The 16,150-nt window shown below is 45.5% G+C and overlaps 1 protein-coding gene across 1 annotated transcript in view; it reads left to right on the forward strand.

The window, feature by feature from the left end:
• The window catches only part of LOC135479854 (mucin-3B-like), a 38,486-nt gene that overhangs the window by 1,689 nt on the left and 20,647 nt on the right, over window positions 1-16,150 (forward strand). The window contains exons 2-6 of the mRNA XM_064759758.1: window positions 32-4,411; window positions 4,625-6,261; window positions 6,505-7,149; window positions 7,321-8,373; window positions 8,905-9,619. Coding sequence (XP_064615828.1) covers window positions 32-4,411; window positions 4,625-6,261; window positions 6,505-7,149; window positions 7,321-8,373; window positions 8,905-9,619 — 8,430 coding nt within the window. The remainder of the gene's footprint in view (window positions 1-31; window positions 4,412-4,624; window positions 6,262-6,504; window positions 7,150-7,320; window positions 8,374-8,904; window positions 9,620-16,150) is intronic.

Genomic DNA, 16,150 nt, shown 5'->3' on the forward strand with positions numbered 1-16,150 from the left:
CAGTCCACCACAGTGATCGATACCACAACAGCTGATCAGTCTACCACAGTGATGAATACCACAACACCTGGTCAGTCTACCACAGTGATGGATACCACAACAACTGGTAAGTCTACCACAGTGATCGATACCACAGCAGCTGGTCCGTCTACCACAGTGATTGATACCACAACACCTGCTCAGTCCACCACAGTGAAAGATACCAAAACACCTGAAAAGTCTACCACAGTGATCGATACCACCACAACTGGCCAGTCTACCACAGTGATAGATACCACAACAGCTGACCAGTCTACCACAGTGATGGATACCATAACAGATGGCCAGTCTACCACAATGATGGATACCACAATACTTGACCAGTCTACCACAATGTTGGATACCACAAAACCTCACCAGTCTACCACAGTAATGGAAACAACAACACCTCAACAGTCTACCACAGTGATGGATACTACAACAGCTGGTCAGTCTACCACAGTCATAGTTACCACCACTGCTGGTCAGTCTACCACAGTCTTAGATACCACTGCAACTGACCAGTCTACCACAGTGATCGATACCACAACACCTGGTCAGTCTACCACAGCGATAGATACCACAACACCTGAACAGTCTACCACAGTGATCGATACCACCACAGCTGGCCAGTCTACCACAGTCTTAGATACCAAAGCAGCTGACCAGTCTAACACAGTGATGGAAAGCACAACAACTGAACAGTTTACCACAGTAATAGATACCACAACAGCTGGCCAGTCTACCACAGTCATGGGTGCCACGACACCTAAAAAGTCTACCACGGTGATGTATACCTCAACACCTGACCAGTCTAACACAGTGATCGATACCACCACAGCTGGTCAGTCAACCACACTGTTGGATACCACAACAGCTGACCAGTCTTCCACAACACCTCAACAGTCTACCACAGTGATGGATACTACAACAGCTGGTCAGTCTACCACAGTCATACATACCACCACAGCTGCTCAGTCTACCACAGTCTTAGACACAACAGCAACTGACCAGTCTACCACAGTAATGCACAGCACAACACCTGAACAGTCTACCACAGTGATGGATACCACAACAGCTGGTCAGTCCACCATAGTCATAGATGGCACGACAGCTGACCAGTCTGCCACAGTAATGGATACCACAACTGCTGACCAGTCTACCACAGTCATACGTACCACAACATTTGGCCAGTCTCCAACACTGATAGATACCACAACAGCTGACCAGTCTACCACAGTGATCGATACCACCACAGCTGGTCAGTCAACCACACTGTTGGATACCACAACAGCTGACCAGTCTAACACAGTAATGGATACCACAACACCTGACAAGTCTACCACAGTCATATATACCATAACAGTTGGCCAGTCTACCACAGTGATAGACACTACAAAAGCTGACAAGTCTACAACAGTGATGGATACCACAACGGCTGACCAGTCTACCACAGTGATGGATACCACAACAACTGCCCATTCTACCACAGTATTCGATACCACCACAGCTGGTCAGTCTACCACACTGCTGGATAGCACAATAGCCGACAAGTCCACCACAGTGATGGATACCACAACACCTGCCCAGTCTACCACAGTAATCGATACCACCACAGCTGGTCAGTCAACCACACTGATGGTTACCACAACAGCTGACCAGTCTTCCACAGTGATGGATACCACAACACCTGACCAGTCTACCACAGTGATATATACCTCAACACCTGACCAGTCTACCACAGTTATCGATACCACCACAGCTGGTCAGTCAACCACACAGTTGGATACCACAACACCTCACCAGTCTACCACAGTAATGCATACCACAACACCTCACCAGTCCACCACAGTGATGGATACTACAACAACTGCTCAGTCCACCACAGTCAAAGATACCAGCACAGCTGGTCAGTCTACCAAAGTCTTAGATACCACAGCAGCTGACCAGTCTACCACAGTGATGCATAGTGTAACACCTAAACAGTCTACCACAGAGATGGATACCACAACAGCTGGTCAGTCTACCACAGTGATGGATACCACAACAGCTGGTCAGTCTACCACAGTCATGAATGCCACGACAGCTGACCAGACTACCACAGTGATGTATATCGCAACACCTGACCAGTCTACCACAGTGATCGATACCAACACAGCTGGTCAGTCAACCACACTGTTGGATACCACAACACCTGAACAGTCTACCACAGTGATGGATACCATAACACCTTACCAGTCTACCACAGTGATCGATACCAACACAGCTGGTCAGTCAACCACACTGTTGGATACCACAACACCTGAACAGTCTACCACAGTGATGGATACCACAACACCTTACCAGTCTACCACAGTGATCGATACCACCACAGCTGGTCAGTCTGCCACACTGTTGGATACCACAACAGCTGACCAGTCTAAGACAGTGATGGATACCACCACAGCTGACCAGTCTACCACAGTGATAGATACAACAACACCTGCCAAGATTACCACAATCATGGATGCCACGACAGCTGACCAGTCTACCACAGTGATGTATACCTCAACACCTGACCAGTCTACCACAGTGATGTATACCTCAACACCTGACCAGTCTACCACAGTGATCGATACCACCACAGCTGGTCAGTCAACCACACAGTTGGATACCACAACACCTCACCAGTCTACCACAGTGATGGATACCACAACACCTCATGAGTCTACCACAGTGATGGATACTACAACAGCTGGTCAGTCTACCACAGTGATGGATACTACAAGAGCTGCTCAGTCTACCACAGTCATAGATACCACCACAGCTGATCAGTCAACCACACTGTTGGATACCAAAACACCTTACCAGTCTACCACAGTAATGGATACCACAACACCTCACCAGTCAACCACACTGTTGGATACCACAACAGCTGACCAGTCTACCACAGTGATGGATACCACAAAACCTGACCAATCTACAACAGTGATGTATACCTCAACACCTGACCAGTCTACCACAGTGATCGATACCACCACAGCTGGTCAGTCAACCACACTGTTGAATACCACAACAGCTGACCAGTCTACCACAGTCATAGATACCACAACACGTGGCCAATCTTCCACAGTAATACATACCACATCAGCTGACCAGTCTACAACAGTGATGGATACCACAACACCTGACAAGTCTACCACAGTGATAGATACCACAACAGTTGGCCAGTCTACCACAGTGATCGATACCAACACAGCTGGTCAGTCAACCACACTGTTGGATACCACAATACCTGAACAGTCTACCACAGTGATGGATACCACAACACCTTACCAGTCTACCACAGTGATCGATACCACCACAGCTGGTGAGTCTGCCACACTGTTGGATACCACAACAGCTGACCAGTCTAAGACAGTGATGGATACCACCACAGCTGACCAGTCTACCACAGTAATAGATACAACAACACCTGCCAAGATTACCACAATCATGGATGCCACGACAGCTGACCAGTCTACCACAGTGATGTATACCTCAACACCTGACCAGTCTACCACAGTGATGTATACCTCAACACCTGACCAGTCTACCACAGTGATCGATACCACCACAGCTGGTCAGTCAACCACACAGTTGGATACCACAACACCTCACCAGTCTACCACAGTGATGGATACCACAACACCTCATGAGTCTACCACAGTGATGGATACTACAACAGCTGGTCAGTCTACCACAGTGATGGATACTACAAGAACTGCTCAGTCTACCACAGTCATAGATACCACCACAGCTGATCAGTCAACCACAGTGTTGGATACCACAACACCTTACCAGTCTACCACAGAAATGGATACCACAACACCTCACCAGTCAACCACACTGTTGGATACCACTACAGCTGACCAGTCTACCACAGTGATGGATACCACAAAACCTGACCAGTCTACCACAGTGATGTATACCTCAACACCTGACCAGTCCACCACAGTGATCGATACCAACACAGCTGATCAGTCAACCACACTGTTGAATACCACAACAGCTGACCAGTCTACCACAGTCATAGATACCACAACAGGTGGCCAATCTACCACAGTGATAGATACCACATCAGCTGACCAGTCTAACACAGTGATGGATACCACAACAGCTGACCAGTCTACCACAGTGATAGATACCACAACAGTTGGCCAGTCTACCACAGTGATAGATACCACAACAGCTGGCCAGTCCACCACAGTGAAGGATACCACAACAGCTGACCAGTCTACCACAGTGATGGATACCACAACACCTGTCCAGTCTACCAAATTGATGGATACAACAACAGCTGACCAGTCTACCACAGTGATTGATACCACATTACCTGACCAGTCTACCACAGTGATGGATACTACAACAGTTGGTCAGTCTACCACACTCTTGGATACTATAACAGCTGACCAGTCTACCACAGTCATAGATACAACAACAGTTGGCCAGTCTACCACAGTGATAGATACCACAACAGCTGGCCAGTCTACCACAGTGAAGAATACCACAACAGCTGACCAGTCTACCACAGTGATGGATACCACAACACCTGCCCAGTCTACCACAGTGATGGATACCACAACAGCTGACCAGTCTACCACAGTGATCGATACCACAATACCTGTCCAGTCTACCACAGTGATGGATACCACCACAGCTGGTCAGTCAACCACACTGTTGGATACCACAACAGCTGATCAATCTATCACAGTGATGGATACCACAATACCTGACCAGTCTACAAAGGTCATAGATAGCAAAACACCTGACCAGTCTACTACAGTGATGTATACCTCAACACCTGACCAGTCTACCACAGCAATCGATACCACCACAGCTGGTCAGTCAACCACACTGTTGGATAATACAACAGCTGACCAGTCAACCACATTGAAGGATACCACAACACCGCACCAGTCTACCACAGTGATGGATACTACAAAAGCTGCTCAGTCTACAACAGTCATAGATACCACAACAGCTGGTCAGTCAACCACACTGTTGGATACCACAACAGCTGACCAGTCTACCACAGTGATGGTTACCACAAGTCTTTACCAGTCTACCACAGTCATAGATACCATAACAGGTGGCCAATCTACCACAGTGATAGATACCACATCAGCTGACCAGTCTACCACAGTGATGGATACCACAACAGCTGACCAGTCTACCACAGTGATGGAGACCACAACACCTTTCCAGTCTACCACAGTGATGGATACTACAACAGTTGGTCAGTCTACCACACTGTTGGATACCACAACAGCTGACCAGTCAACCACAGTGATGGATACCACAACACCTGACAAGTCTACCACAGTCATAGATACCACAACAGTTGGCCAGTCTACCACAGTGTTAGATACCACAACAGCTGGCCAGTCCACCACAGTGAAGGATACCACAACAGCTGACCAGTCTACCACAGTGACGGATACCACAACACCTGTCCGGTCTACCAAATTGATGGATACAACAACAGCTGACCAGTCTACTACAGTGACCGATACCACAATACCTGACCAGTCTACCACAGTGATGGATACCACCACAGCTGGTCAGTCAACCACACTGTTGGATACCACAACAGCTGACCAGTCTACCACAGTGATTAATACCACAATACCTGAACAGTCTACTAAAGTCATAGATAACACAACACCTGACCAGTCTACCACAGTAATGGATACCACAACACCTCACCAGTCAACCACAGTTACCATTACCACCACAGCTGGTCAGTCAACCACACTGTTGGATACCACAACACCTCACCAGTCTACCACAATGATGGATACCACAATACCTGACCAGTCTACCAAAGTCATAGATAGCACAACACCTGACCAGTCTAGCACAGTGATGGATACCACAACACCTGACCAGTCTACCACAGTGATGTATACCTCAACACCTGACCAGTCTACCACAGTGATCGATACTACCACAGCTGGTCAGTCAACCACACTGTTGGATACCACAACAGCTGACCAGTCTACCACAGTCATAGATACCATAACAGGTGGCCAATCTACCACAGTGATAGATACCACATCAGCTGACCAGTCTACAACAGTGACCGATACCACAACAGCTGACCAGTCTACCACAGTGATGGAGACCACAACACCTGCCCAGTCTACCACAGTGATATATACTACAACAATTGGTCAGTCTACCACCCTGTTGGATACCACAACAGCTGACCAGTCTACCACAGTGATGGATACCACAACACCTGACCAGTCTACCACAGTCATAGATACCACAACAGTTGGCCAGTCTACCACAGTGATAGATACCACAACAGCTGGCCAGTCTACCACAGTGAAGGATACCACAACAGCTGACCAGTCTACCACAGTAATGGATACCACAATACCTGACCAGTCTACTAAAGTCATAGATAGCACAACACCTGACCAGTCTACTACAGTGATGTATACGTCAACACCTGACCAGTCTACCACAGTGAGCGATATCACCACAGCTGGTCAGTCAACCACACTGTTGGATACCACAACAGCTGACCAGTCTACCACAGTGAAGGATACCACAACACCTCACAAGTCTACCACAGCTATGGATACTACAAGAGCTGCTCAGTCTACCACAGTCATAGATAACACCACAGCTGATCAGTCAACCACACTGTTGGATACCACAACACCTTACCAGTCTACCACAGTAATGGATACCACAACACCTCACCAGTCAACCACACTGTTGGATACCACAACAGCTGACCAGTCTACCACAGTGATGGATACCACAATACCTGACCAGTCTCCCAAAGTCATAGATAGCACAACACCTGACCAGTCTACCACAGTGATGGAGACCACAACACCTGACCAGTCTACCACAGTGATCGATAGCACAACACCTGACCAGTCTACCACAGTGATGAATACCTTAACACCCTACGAGTCTACCACAGTGATGGATACCACAACACCTGACCAGTCTACCACAGTCATAGATACCACATCTTCCACAAAGATAGATACCACAACAGCCGACCACTCTACCACAGAGATGAATACCACAACAGTTGGCCAGTACACCACAGTGATGGAGACCACAACACCTGCCCAGTCTACCACAGTGATGTATACCACAACAGCTGACCAGTCTACCACAGTCATAGATACCACAACAGTTGGCCAGTCTACCACAGTGATAGATACCACAACAGCTGGCCAGTCTACCACAGTGAAGGATACCACAACAGCTGACCAGTCTACCACAGTGATGGATACCACAATACCTGACCAGTCTACCACAGTGATGGATACCACCACAGCTGGTCAGTCAACCACACTGTTGGATACCACAACAGCTGACAAGTCTACCACAGTGATGGATACCACAATAACTGACCAGTCTACTAAAGTCATAGATAGCACAACACCTGACCAGTCTACCACAGTAATGGATACCACAATACCTCACCAGTCTACCACAGTGACCGATACCACAACAGCTGACCAGTCTACCACAGTGATGGATACCACAACACCTGACCAGTCTACCACAGTGATGGAGACCACAACACCTGCCCAGTTTACCACAGTGATGGATACCACAACATTGGGTCAGTCTACCACACTGTTGGATACCACAACATCTGCCCAGTTTACCACAGTGATGGATACTACAACATTGGGTCAGTCTACCACACTGTTGGATACCACAACAGCCGACCAGTCTACTACAGTGATGGATACCACAACAGTTGGCCACTCTCCCACAGTGATAGATACCACAACAGCTGACCAGTCTACCACAGTGATGGATACCACAATACCTGACCAGTCTACTAAAGTCATAGATAGCACAACACCTGACCAGTCTACCACAGTAATGGATACCACAACACCTGACCAATCTACCACAGTAATGGATACCACAACACCTGAACAGTCTACCACAGTGATGTATACCTCAACACCTGACCAGTCTACCACAGTGATCGATACCACCACAGCTGGTCAGTCAACCACACTGTTGGATACCACAACAGCTGACCAATCTACCACAGTGATGGATACCACAACAATTGGCCAGTCTACCACAGTGTTAGATACCACAACTGCTGACCAGTCTACCACAGTGATGGATACCACAACAGCTGACCAGTCTACCACAGTAATGGATACCGCAATACCTGACCAGTCTACCACAGTGATGGATACCAAAACACCTGCTCGGTCTACCACAGTGACCGATACCACCACAGCTGGTCAGTCAACCACACTGTTGGATATCACAACAGCTGACCAGTCTACCACAGTGATGGATACCACAACACCTGACCAGTCTACCACAGTTATGGATACCACAACACCTGACCAGTCTACCACAGTTATGGATACCACAACACCTGACCAGTCTACCACAGTGATGGATACCACAACACCTGACCAGTCTACCACAGTGATGGATACGACAACACCTCACCAGTCTACCACAGTGATGGATACCACAACACCTGACCAGTCTACCACAGTGATGGATACCACAACACCTCACCAGTCTACCACAGTGATGGATACCACAACACCTGACCAGTCTACCACAGTTATGGATACCACAACACCTGACCAGTCTACCACACTGATGGATACCACAACAGCTGACCAGTCTACCACAGTGATGGATACCACAACACCTGACCAGTCTACCACAGTGATGGATACCACAACACCTGACCAGTCTACCACAGTGATGGATACCACAACACCTGACCAGTCTACCACAGTGATGGATACCACAACACCTGACCAGTCTACCACAGTGATGGATACCACAACACCTGACCAGTCTACCACAGTGATGGATACCACAACACCTGACCAGTCTACCACAGTGATGGATACCACAACACCTGACCAGTCTACCACAGTGATGGAGACCACAACAGTTGACCAGTCTACCACAGTGATGGATACCACAACACCTGACCAGTCTACCACAGTGATGGATACCACAACACCTGACCAGTCTACCACAGAGATGGATACCACAACACCTGACCAGTCTACCACAGTGATGGATACCACAACACCTGACCAGTCTACCACAGTGATCGATACCACCACAGCTGGTCAGTTAACCACACTGTTGGATACCACAACAGCTGACCAATCTACCACAGTGATGGATACCACAACAGTTGGCCAGTCTACCACAGTGTTAGATACCACAACTGCTGACCAGTCTACCACAGTGATGGATACCACAACAGCTGACCAGTCTACCACAGTAATGGATACCACAATACCTGACCAGTCTACCACAGTGATGGATACCAAAACACCTGCTTGGTCTACCACAGTGACAGATACCACCACAGCTGGTCAGTCAACCACATTGTTGGATATCACAACAGCTGACCAGTCTACCACAGTGATGGATACCACAACACCTGACCAGTCTACCACAGTTATGGATACCACAACACCTGACCAGTCTACCACAGTTATGGATACCACAACACCTGACCAGTCTACCACAGTGATGGATACCAAAACACCTGCTCGGTCTACCACAGTGACCGATACCACCACAGCTGGTCAGTCAACCACACTGTTGGATATCACAACAGCTGACCAGTCTACCACAGTGATGGATACCACAACACCTGACCAGTCTACCACAGTTATGGATACCACAACAGCTGACCAGTCTACCACAGTTATGGATACCACAACACCTGACCAGTCTACCACAGTGATGGATACCACAACACCTGACCAGTCTACCACAGTGATGGATACCACAACACCTCACCAGTCTACCACAGTGATGGATACCACAACACCTGACCAGTCTACCACAGTGATGGATACCACAACACCTGACCAGTTTACCACAGTGATGGATACCACAACACCTGACCAGTCTACCACAGTTATGGATACCACAACACCTGACCAGTCTACCACACTGATGGATACCACAACACCTGACCAGTCTACCACAGTGATGGATACCACAACACCTGACCAGTCTACCACAGTGATGGATACCACAACACCTGACCAGTCTACCACAGTGATGGATACCACAACACCTGACCAGTCTACCACAGTGATGGATACCACAACACCTTACCAGTCTACCACAGAGATGGATACCACAACACCTGACCAGTCTACCACAGTGATGGATATCACAACAGCTGACCAGTCTACCACAGTGATGGATACCACAACACCTCACCAGTCTACCACAGTGATGGATACCACAACACCTGACCAGTCTACCACAGTGATGGATACCACAACACCTGACCAGTCTACCACAGTAATGGATACCACAACACCTGAACAGTCTACCACAGTGATGTATACCTCAACACCTGACCAGTCTACCACAGTGATTGATACCACCACAGCTGGTCAGTCAACCACACTGTTGGATACCACAACAGCTGACCAATCTACCACAGTGATGGATACCACAACAGTTGGCCAGTCTACCACAGTGTTAGATACCACAACTGCTGACCAGTCTACCACAGTGATGGAAATCACAACAGCTGACCAGTCTACCACAGTAATGGATACCACAATACCTGACCAGTCTACCACAGTGATGGATACCAAAACACCTGCTCGGTCTACCACAGTGACCGATACCACCACAGCTGGTCAGTCAACCACACTGTTGGATATCACAACAGCTGACCAGTCTACCACAGTGATGGATACCACAACACCTGACCAGTCTACCACAGTTATGGATACCACAACACCTGACCAGTCTACCACAGTTATGGATACCACAACACCTGACCAGTCTACCACAGTAATGGATACCACAACACCTGACCAGTCTACCACAGTGATGGATACCACAACACCTGACCAGTCTACAACAGTGATGGATACCACAACACCTGACCAGTCTACCACAGTGATGGATACCACAAAACCTGACCAGTCTACCACAGTGATGGATACCACAACACCTGACCAGTCTACCACAGTGATGGATACCACAACACCTGACCAGTCTACCACAGTGATGGATACCACAACACCTGACCAGTCTACCACAGTGATGGATACCACAACACCTGACCAGTCTACCACAGTGATGGATACCACAACAGTTGACCAGTCTACCACAGTGATGGATACCACAACAGCTGACCAGTTTACCACAGTGATGGATACCACAACACCTGACCAGTCTACCACAGTGATGGATACCACAACACCTGACCAGTCTACCACAGTGATGGATACCACAACACCTGACCAGTCTACCACAGTGATGGATACCACAACACCTGACCAGTCTACCACAGTTATGGATACCACAACACCTGACCAGTCTACCACACTGATGTATGCCACAACACCTGACCAGTCTACCACAGTAATGGATACCACAACACCTGAACAGTCTACCACAGTGATGTATACCTCAACACCTGACCAGTCTACCACAGTGATCGATACCACCACAGCTGGTCAGTCAACCACACTGTTGGATACCACAACAGCTGACCAATCTACCACAGTGATGGATACCACAACAGTTGGCCAGTCTACCACAGTGTTAGATACCACAACTGCTGACCAGTCTACCACAGTGATGGAAATCACAACAGCTGACCAGTCTACCACAGTAATGGATACCACAATACCTGACCAGTCTACCACAGTGATGGATACCAAAACACCTGCTCGGTCTACCACAGTGACCATACCACAACAACTGACCAGTCTACCACAGTGATAGATACCACAACACCTGACCAGTCTACCACAGTGATGTATACCTCAACACCTGACCAGTCTACCACAGTGATCGATACCACCACAGCTGGTCAGTCAACCACACTGTTGGATACCACAACACCTGACCAGTCTACCACAGTGATGGATACCACAACACCTGACCAGTCTACCACAGTTATGGATACCACAACACTTGACCAGTCTACCACAGTGATGGATACCACAACACCTCACCAGTCTACCACAGTGATGGATACCACAACACCTCACCAGTCTACCACAGTGATGGATACCACAACACCTGACCAGTCTACCACAGTGATGGATACCACAACACCTGACCAGTCTACCACAGTGATGGATACCACAACACCTCACCAGTCTACCACAGTGATGGATACCACAACACCTGACCAGTCTACCACAGTTATGGATACCACAACAGCTGACCAGTCTACCACAGTGATGGATACCATAACACCTGACCAGTCTACCACAGTGATGGATACCACAACACCTGACCAGTCTACCACAGTGATGGATACCACAACACCTGACCAGTCTACCACAGTGATGGATACCACAACACTTGAGCATTCCACAAGTGTCTTAGTTACCACTAATGACGATCGTGGTACAACTTTACCAGACACGACCGTTTTTGAACCGTCGACTTTTTCAACCGGTGGTTCTACTGTTACTCCTTACTGGGAGATGTCAACTGGAGGTTAGTGAACCTTTGTTTTGGGTTTACCTATCCGCATGCTGGTAATGGGAGATGTACGCTGTGGACAGGAATATGGTACTGGTATATATATCTCAACATTTGTTTAAATTATCATAGTCAAATGTTCAAATGGAGTAGGGCATCCAATATTGATTGCAATGTTTTTTAATTATTCAAACTCAGTCTTTAGTAAACTTGAATTGTGAAATTTGATTTTACATGGCCGATTATTTTATACTTTTCTATTTTTAAGAGATAAGAAATAAGCTCTGTATATGGGTCCCTTTTTTAAATTTGTACGACCATTTTTTTTTTTGTTTAAATTTATTTAATGTTTACACTCTGTCACTTTTAATACACTTTAGATTTTTTTGCAAATACAGAAAATTGAATCGCAGGCGATTATATAAATATATTTTATTAGATTTTTATATGTAACTGTCCCTTAGAAAAGCATTCATCGTCTATTTACCATATAAGTGTATATATGTGTTTGTATATATGTCCAAAACTAGTTTCACAACTATAGTAGCTATGCAAATTTAACTTGTGTTAACTTGTATTGATGTCGTTAGATGGCCGTGTCATGTTGTCATTATGTGCTATTTGAAAGAAGGGGAAATAAAGTTTTATTAAGTCACAACTGATGAAATAACGGCTGGTCCGTTAAGTCACATAAATTATTGTGTAAATGTAGATCTACATTTTTGTTTGAATACCTATGAATACATATTTGCCATGTAAATGTAAAGCATGTAAGCCTATAATCATATACATATGTACAGTGTACAGTTTTCATGAAAATAATGAAAATTGTGTAAAATTCTGTGAAAACAATGTGATGTGTTTCAATGAGATGAACTGGAAATTCGAGCGTTAATTATAAAAATTATGATCCGAATGTGCACTCTGCAATGAATAAACTAAGCCATTTTTTAGAAATTATTCACATATTTTTCTCTTTGTTGTTCATTATTAACACTGTGTCATATTTGTAGTAACGCCATGTAAACCTTCTAACACGTGATTGAGCATCGCTGTACAGGCAATTGGTGAGACAATCATGGAAGAAAAATTACCTTTCAAATATTCGGATCAAAATTAAAATTTCCCTCAGACGACGAGAATAAGAAAATTGTTACTATGACGCAATAGCTCGAACTTTCTCGCGTTATAAGACGGTTTAAAGATAATCCTGTAAGTGAACCGTTAAACAGATAAAAATACAACCAAATGCACATGGTATTCTGGAACTTCACAACTGGCTTAGCTATTAAACTAAAAGAGAGTTCTTTAACACCATCGTGTTTTTGTATTTGTATTTAAAAAGTAAATATAAATATCATAGCTCAGTCGCTAAAGCGTTGTACCCGCCGCGACGATTGGTCCCATGGCCACTGAGATCACAGGTTCAAATCTGACGCTCGTTGCTTCAGACGCGACTGATGCTTTGTCAGGTTCCTCAGATACCTGAGTAAGCGAGGTTGTTTCACATCCGGGCATTCCAGTTTCCGCCACCCACAAATCTGACCACCATCATATAAGTGAATAGATTAAAATAGATAAATTAACTTTTTCAAAGATCCCCTAACAGGAATGAAGTGAGAATGATATCTAAAATGCCCATAAAAAGTCACCGCCAAAGCAGGGATGAACAACAGACGTCCTATGTACGGATTACTTTAGGCAGGGAAAATCTCCCATCTAACACTTTTGTTTTAGACGTCGCAGTACGCGAGGGAACCAAGACTTTACGTCTGCCGAGAGATGTATACTAGATATTCTGATAAAATCTACCAAAATGGTCAGATAATCCATTTTATTATTTATGTAAAGGTGAAATGTCAGGATTTCCTTTACTGATAAAAGTGATATCTCATTGGTTAGACTTATTACACACCCGAACACCATGGCGTCAAAAGGCACGTTGTTTTATAATGTAACAATCCCAGCTTAGCATGACGTTATAATACAAGTACAGTCACCTTTAACACTTCTTACGTCACGCAACAAGACACGACGTCATACCAGACATCAAGTGCGTCGTCGGGGGATATACCCAAGTCTGTGAAGGCTTACATCTAAAAACATCGCTTAAACTTGTTCAAATACACAAAACCACGATATTGCCAAAATAAAATTAATAAATAGAATACTTCACAGTGAACGTTGAAAACCATAAATATTTTCACCTCTCACGACAAGAATATTTATGATATTCAATCTTCACTGTGCAATATCATCTGCATCATTGCTCACAGTGGGCACAATGTATAAACACAGAACATTCAGCCGCCGTCAGTTAGTTTGAAATTTTCTTAGGCCTTCACAATTTTAACTGTCAAGTTTTGGGACTTGATTTGACCGGTAAAAATTTTGATCTTAATTCGGAAGGCGAATGAAAAAATTAAAAAACGACGGAAAATCCCGTACAATCACAGCTGACTTGAGCAATGGACATCATCATCTGATAAAACGACATTCACACGGTGCGATGGTCGAGTCGACAACTCAAATGAAAATAGGACGTGTGGTATTTGGTGTGCTTCATATGATTCAGCAAAATCGCATCATTTGAACGCTTTTGATGACATAGATCTGGGTGTCCTATTCTCCACTTGTCTAATTTACGAGTTGACAGACACATCTCACCGAGTGAACATGGTTAATGGCTATGTTCTTTGTCAGATGCGATAATGTATTCTCGGACATTGGCGAATAAAGTGATATTCTCAGTAAGATGCGTTTATGTACCCTCGGATACTAGCGAATAACATTAGGCTCTGAGTCAGAAGTGATAATGTACCCTCGGATACTAGCAAATAACATTAGGTTCTGAGTCAGAAGTGATAATGTATCCTCGGACACTAGCGAATAACATTAGGCTCTGAGTCAGAAGTGATAATGTACCCTCGGATACTAGCAAATAACATTAGGCTCTGAGTCAGAAGTGATAATGTACCCTCGGATACTAGCAAATAACATTAGGCTCTGAGTCAGAAGTGATAATGTACCCTCGGACAATAGCGAATAACCTTAGGCTCTGAGTCAGAAGTGATAATGTACCATCGGACATTAGCGAATACCGTTATGTTCTGAGTCAGAAGCGATAATGTACCCTCGGACATTTGCAAATAACATTAGGCTCTGAGTCAGAAGTGATAATGTACCCTCGGATACTAGCGAATAACATTAGGCTCTGAGTCAGAAGTGATAATGTACCCTCGGACATTAGCGAATACCGTTATGTTCTGAGTCAGAAGTGATAATGTACCCTCGGACATTTGCGAATAATGTTGTGTTTTGAATCTGAGTCAAATGCGATAATATACCCTCTGACATCAGCTAATAACATTATGTTCTAAGTCGTGTGACATAATGCAGCATGGGACATCAGTTAATAACGTAATGTTCTGAATCAGATGCGAGAATGCACGCTCAGACATCACCTAATAACGATCTGCCCCAGTTTCACAAAGCCTCCTTAGTATTAAATCGCCCTTCATATTTTTATAATATACACTGTCATGGTTATTTATTTATTTATTTGATTGGGGTTTTACGCAGTACTCAAGAATATTTCACTTATACAACGGCGGCCCGACCATCTGCAGGATGCTGTCAG

Source organism: Liolophura sinensis, chromosome 12 (genome assembly GCF_032854445.1).
Source record: "Liolophura sinensis isolate JHLJ2023 chromosome 12, CUHK_Ljap_v2, whole genome shotgun sequence".
Taxonomy (NCBI): Eukaryota; Metazoa; Mollusca; class Polyplacophora; order Chitonida; family Chitonidae; genus Liolophura; species Liolophura sinensis.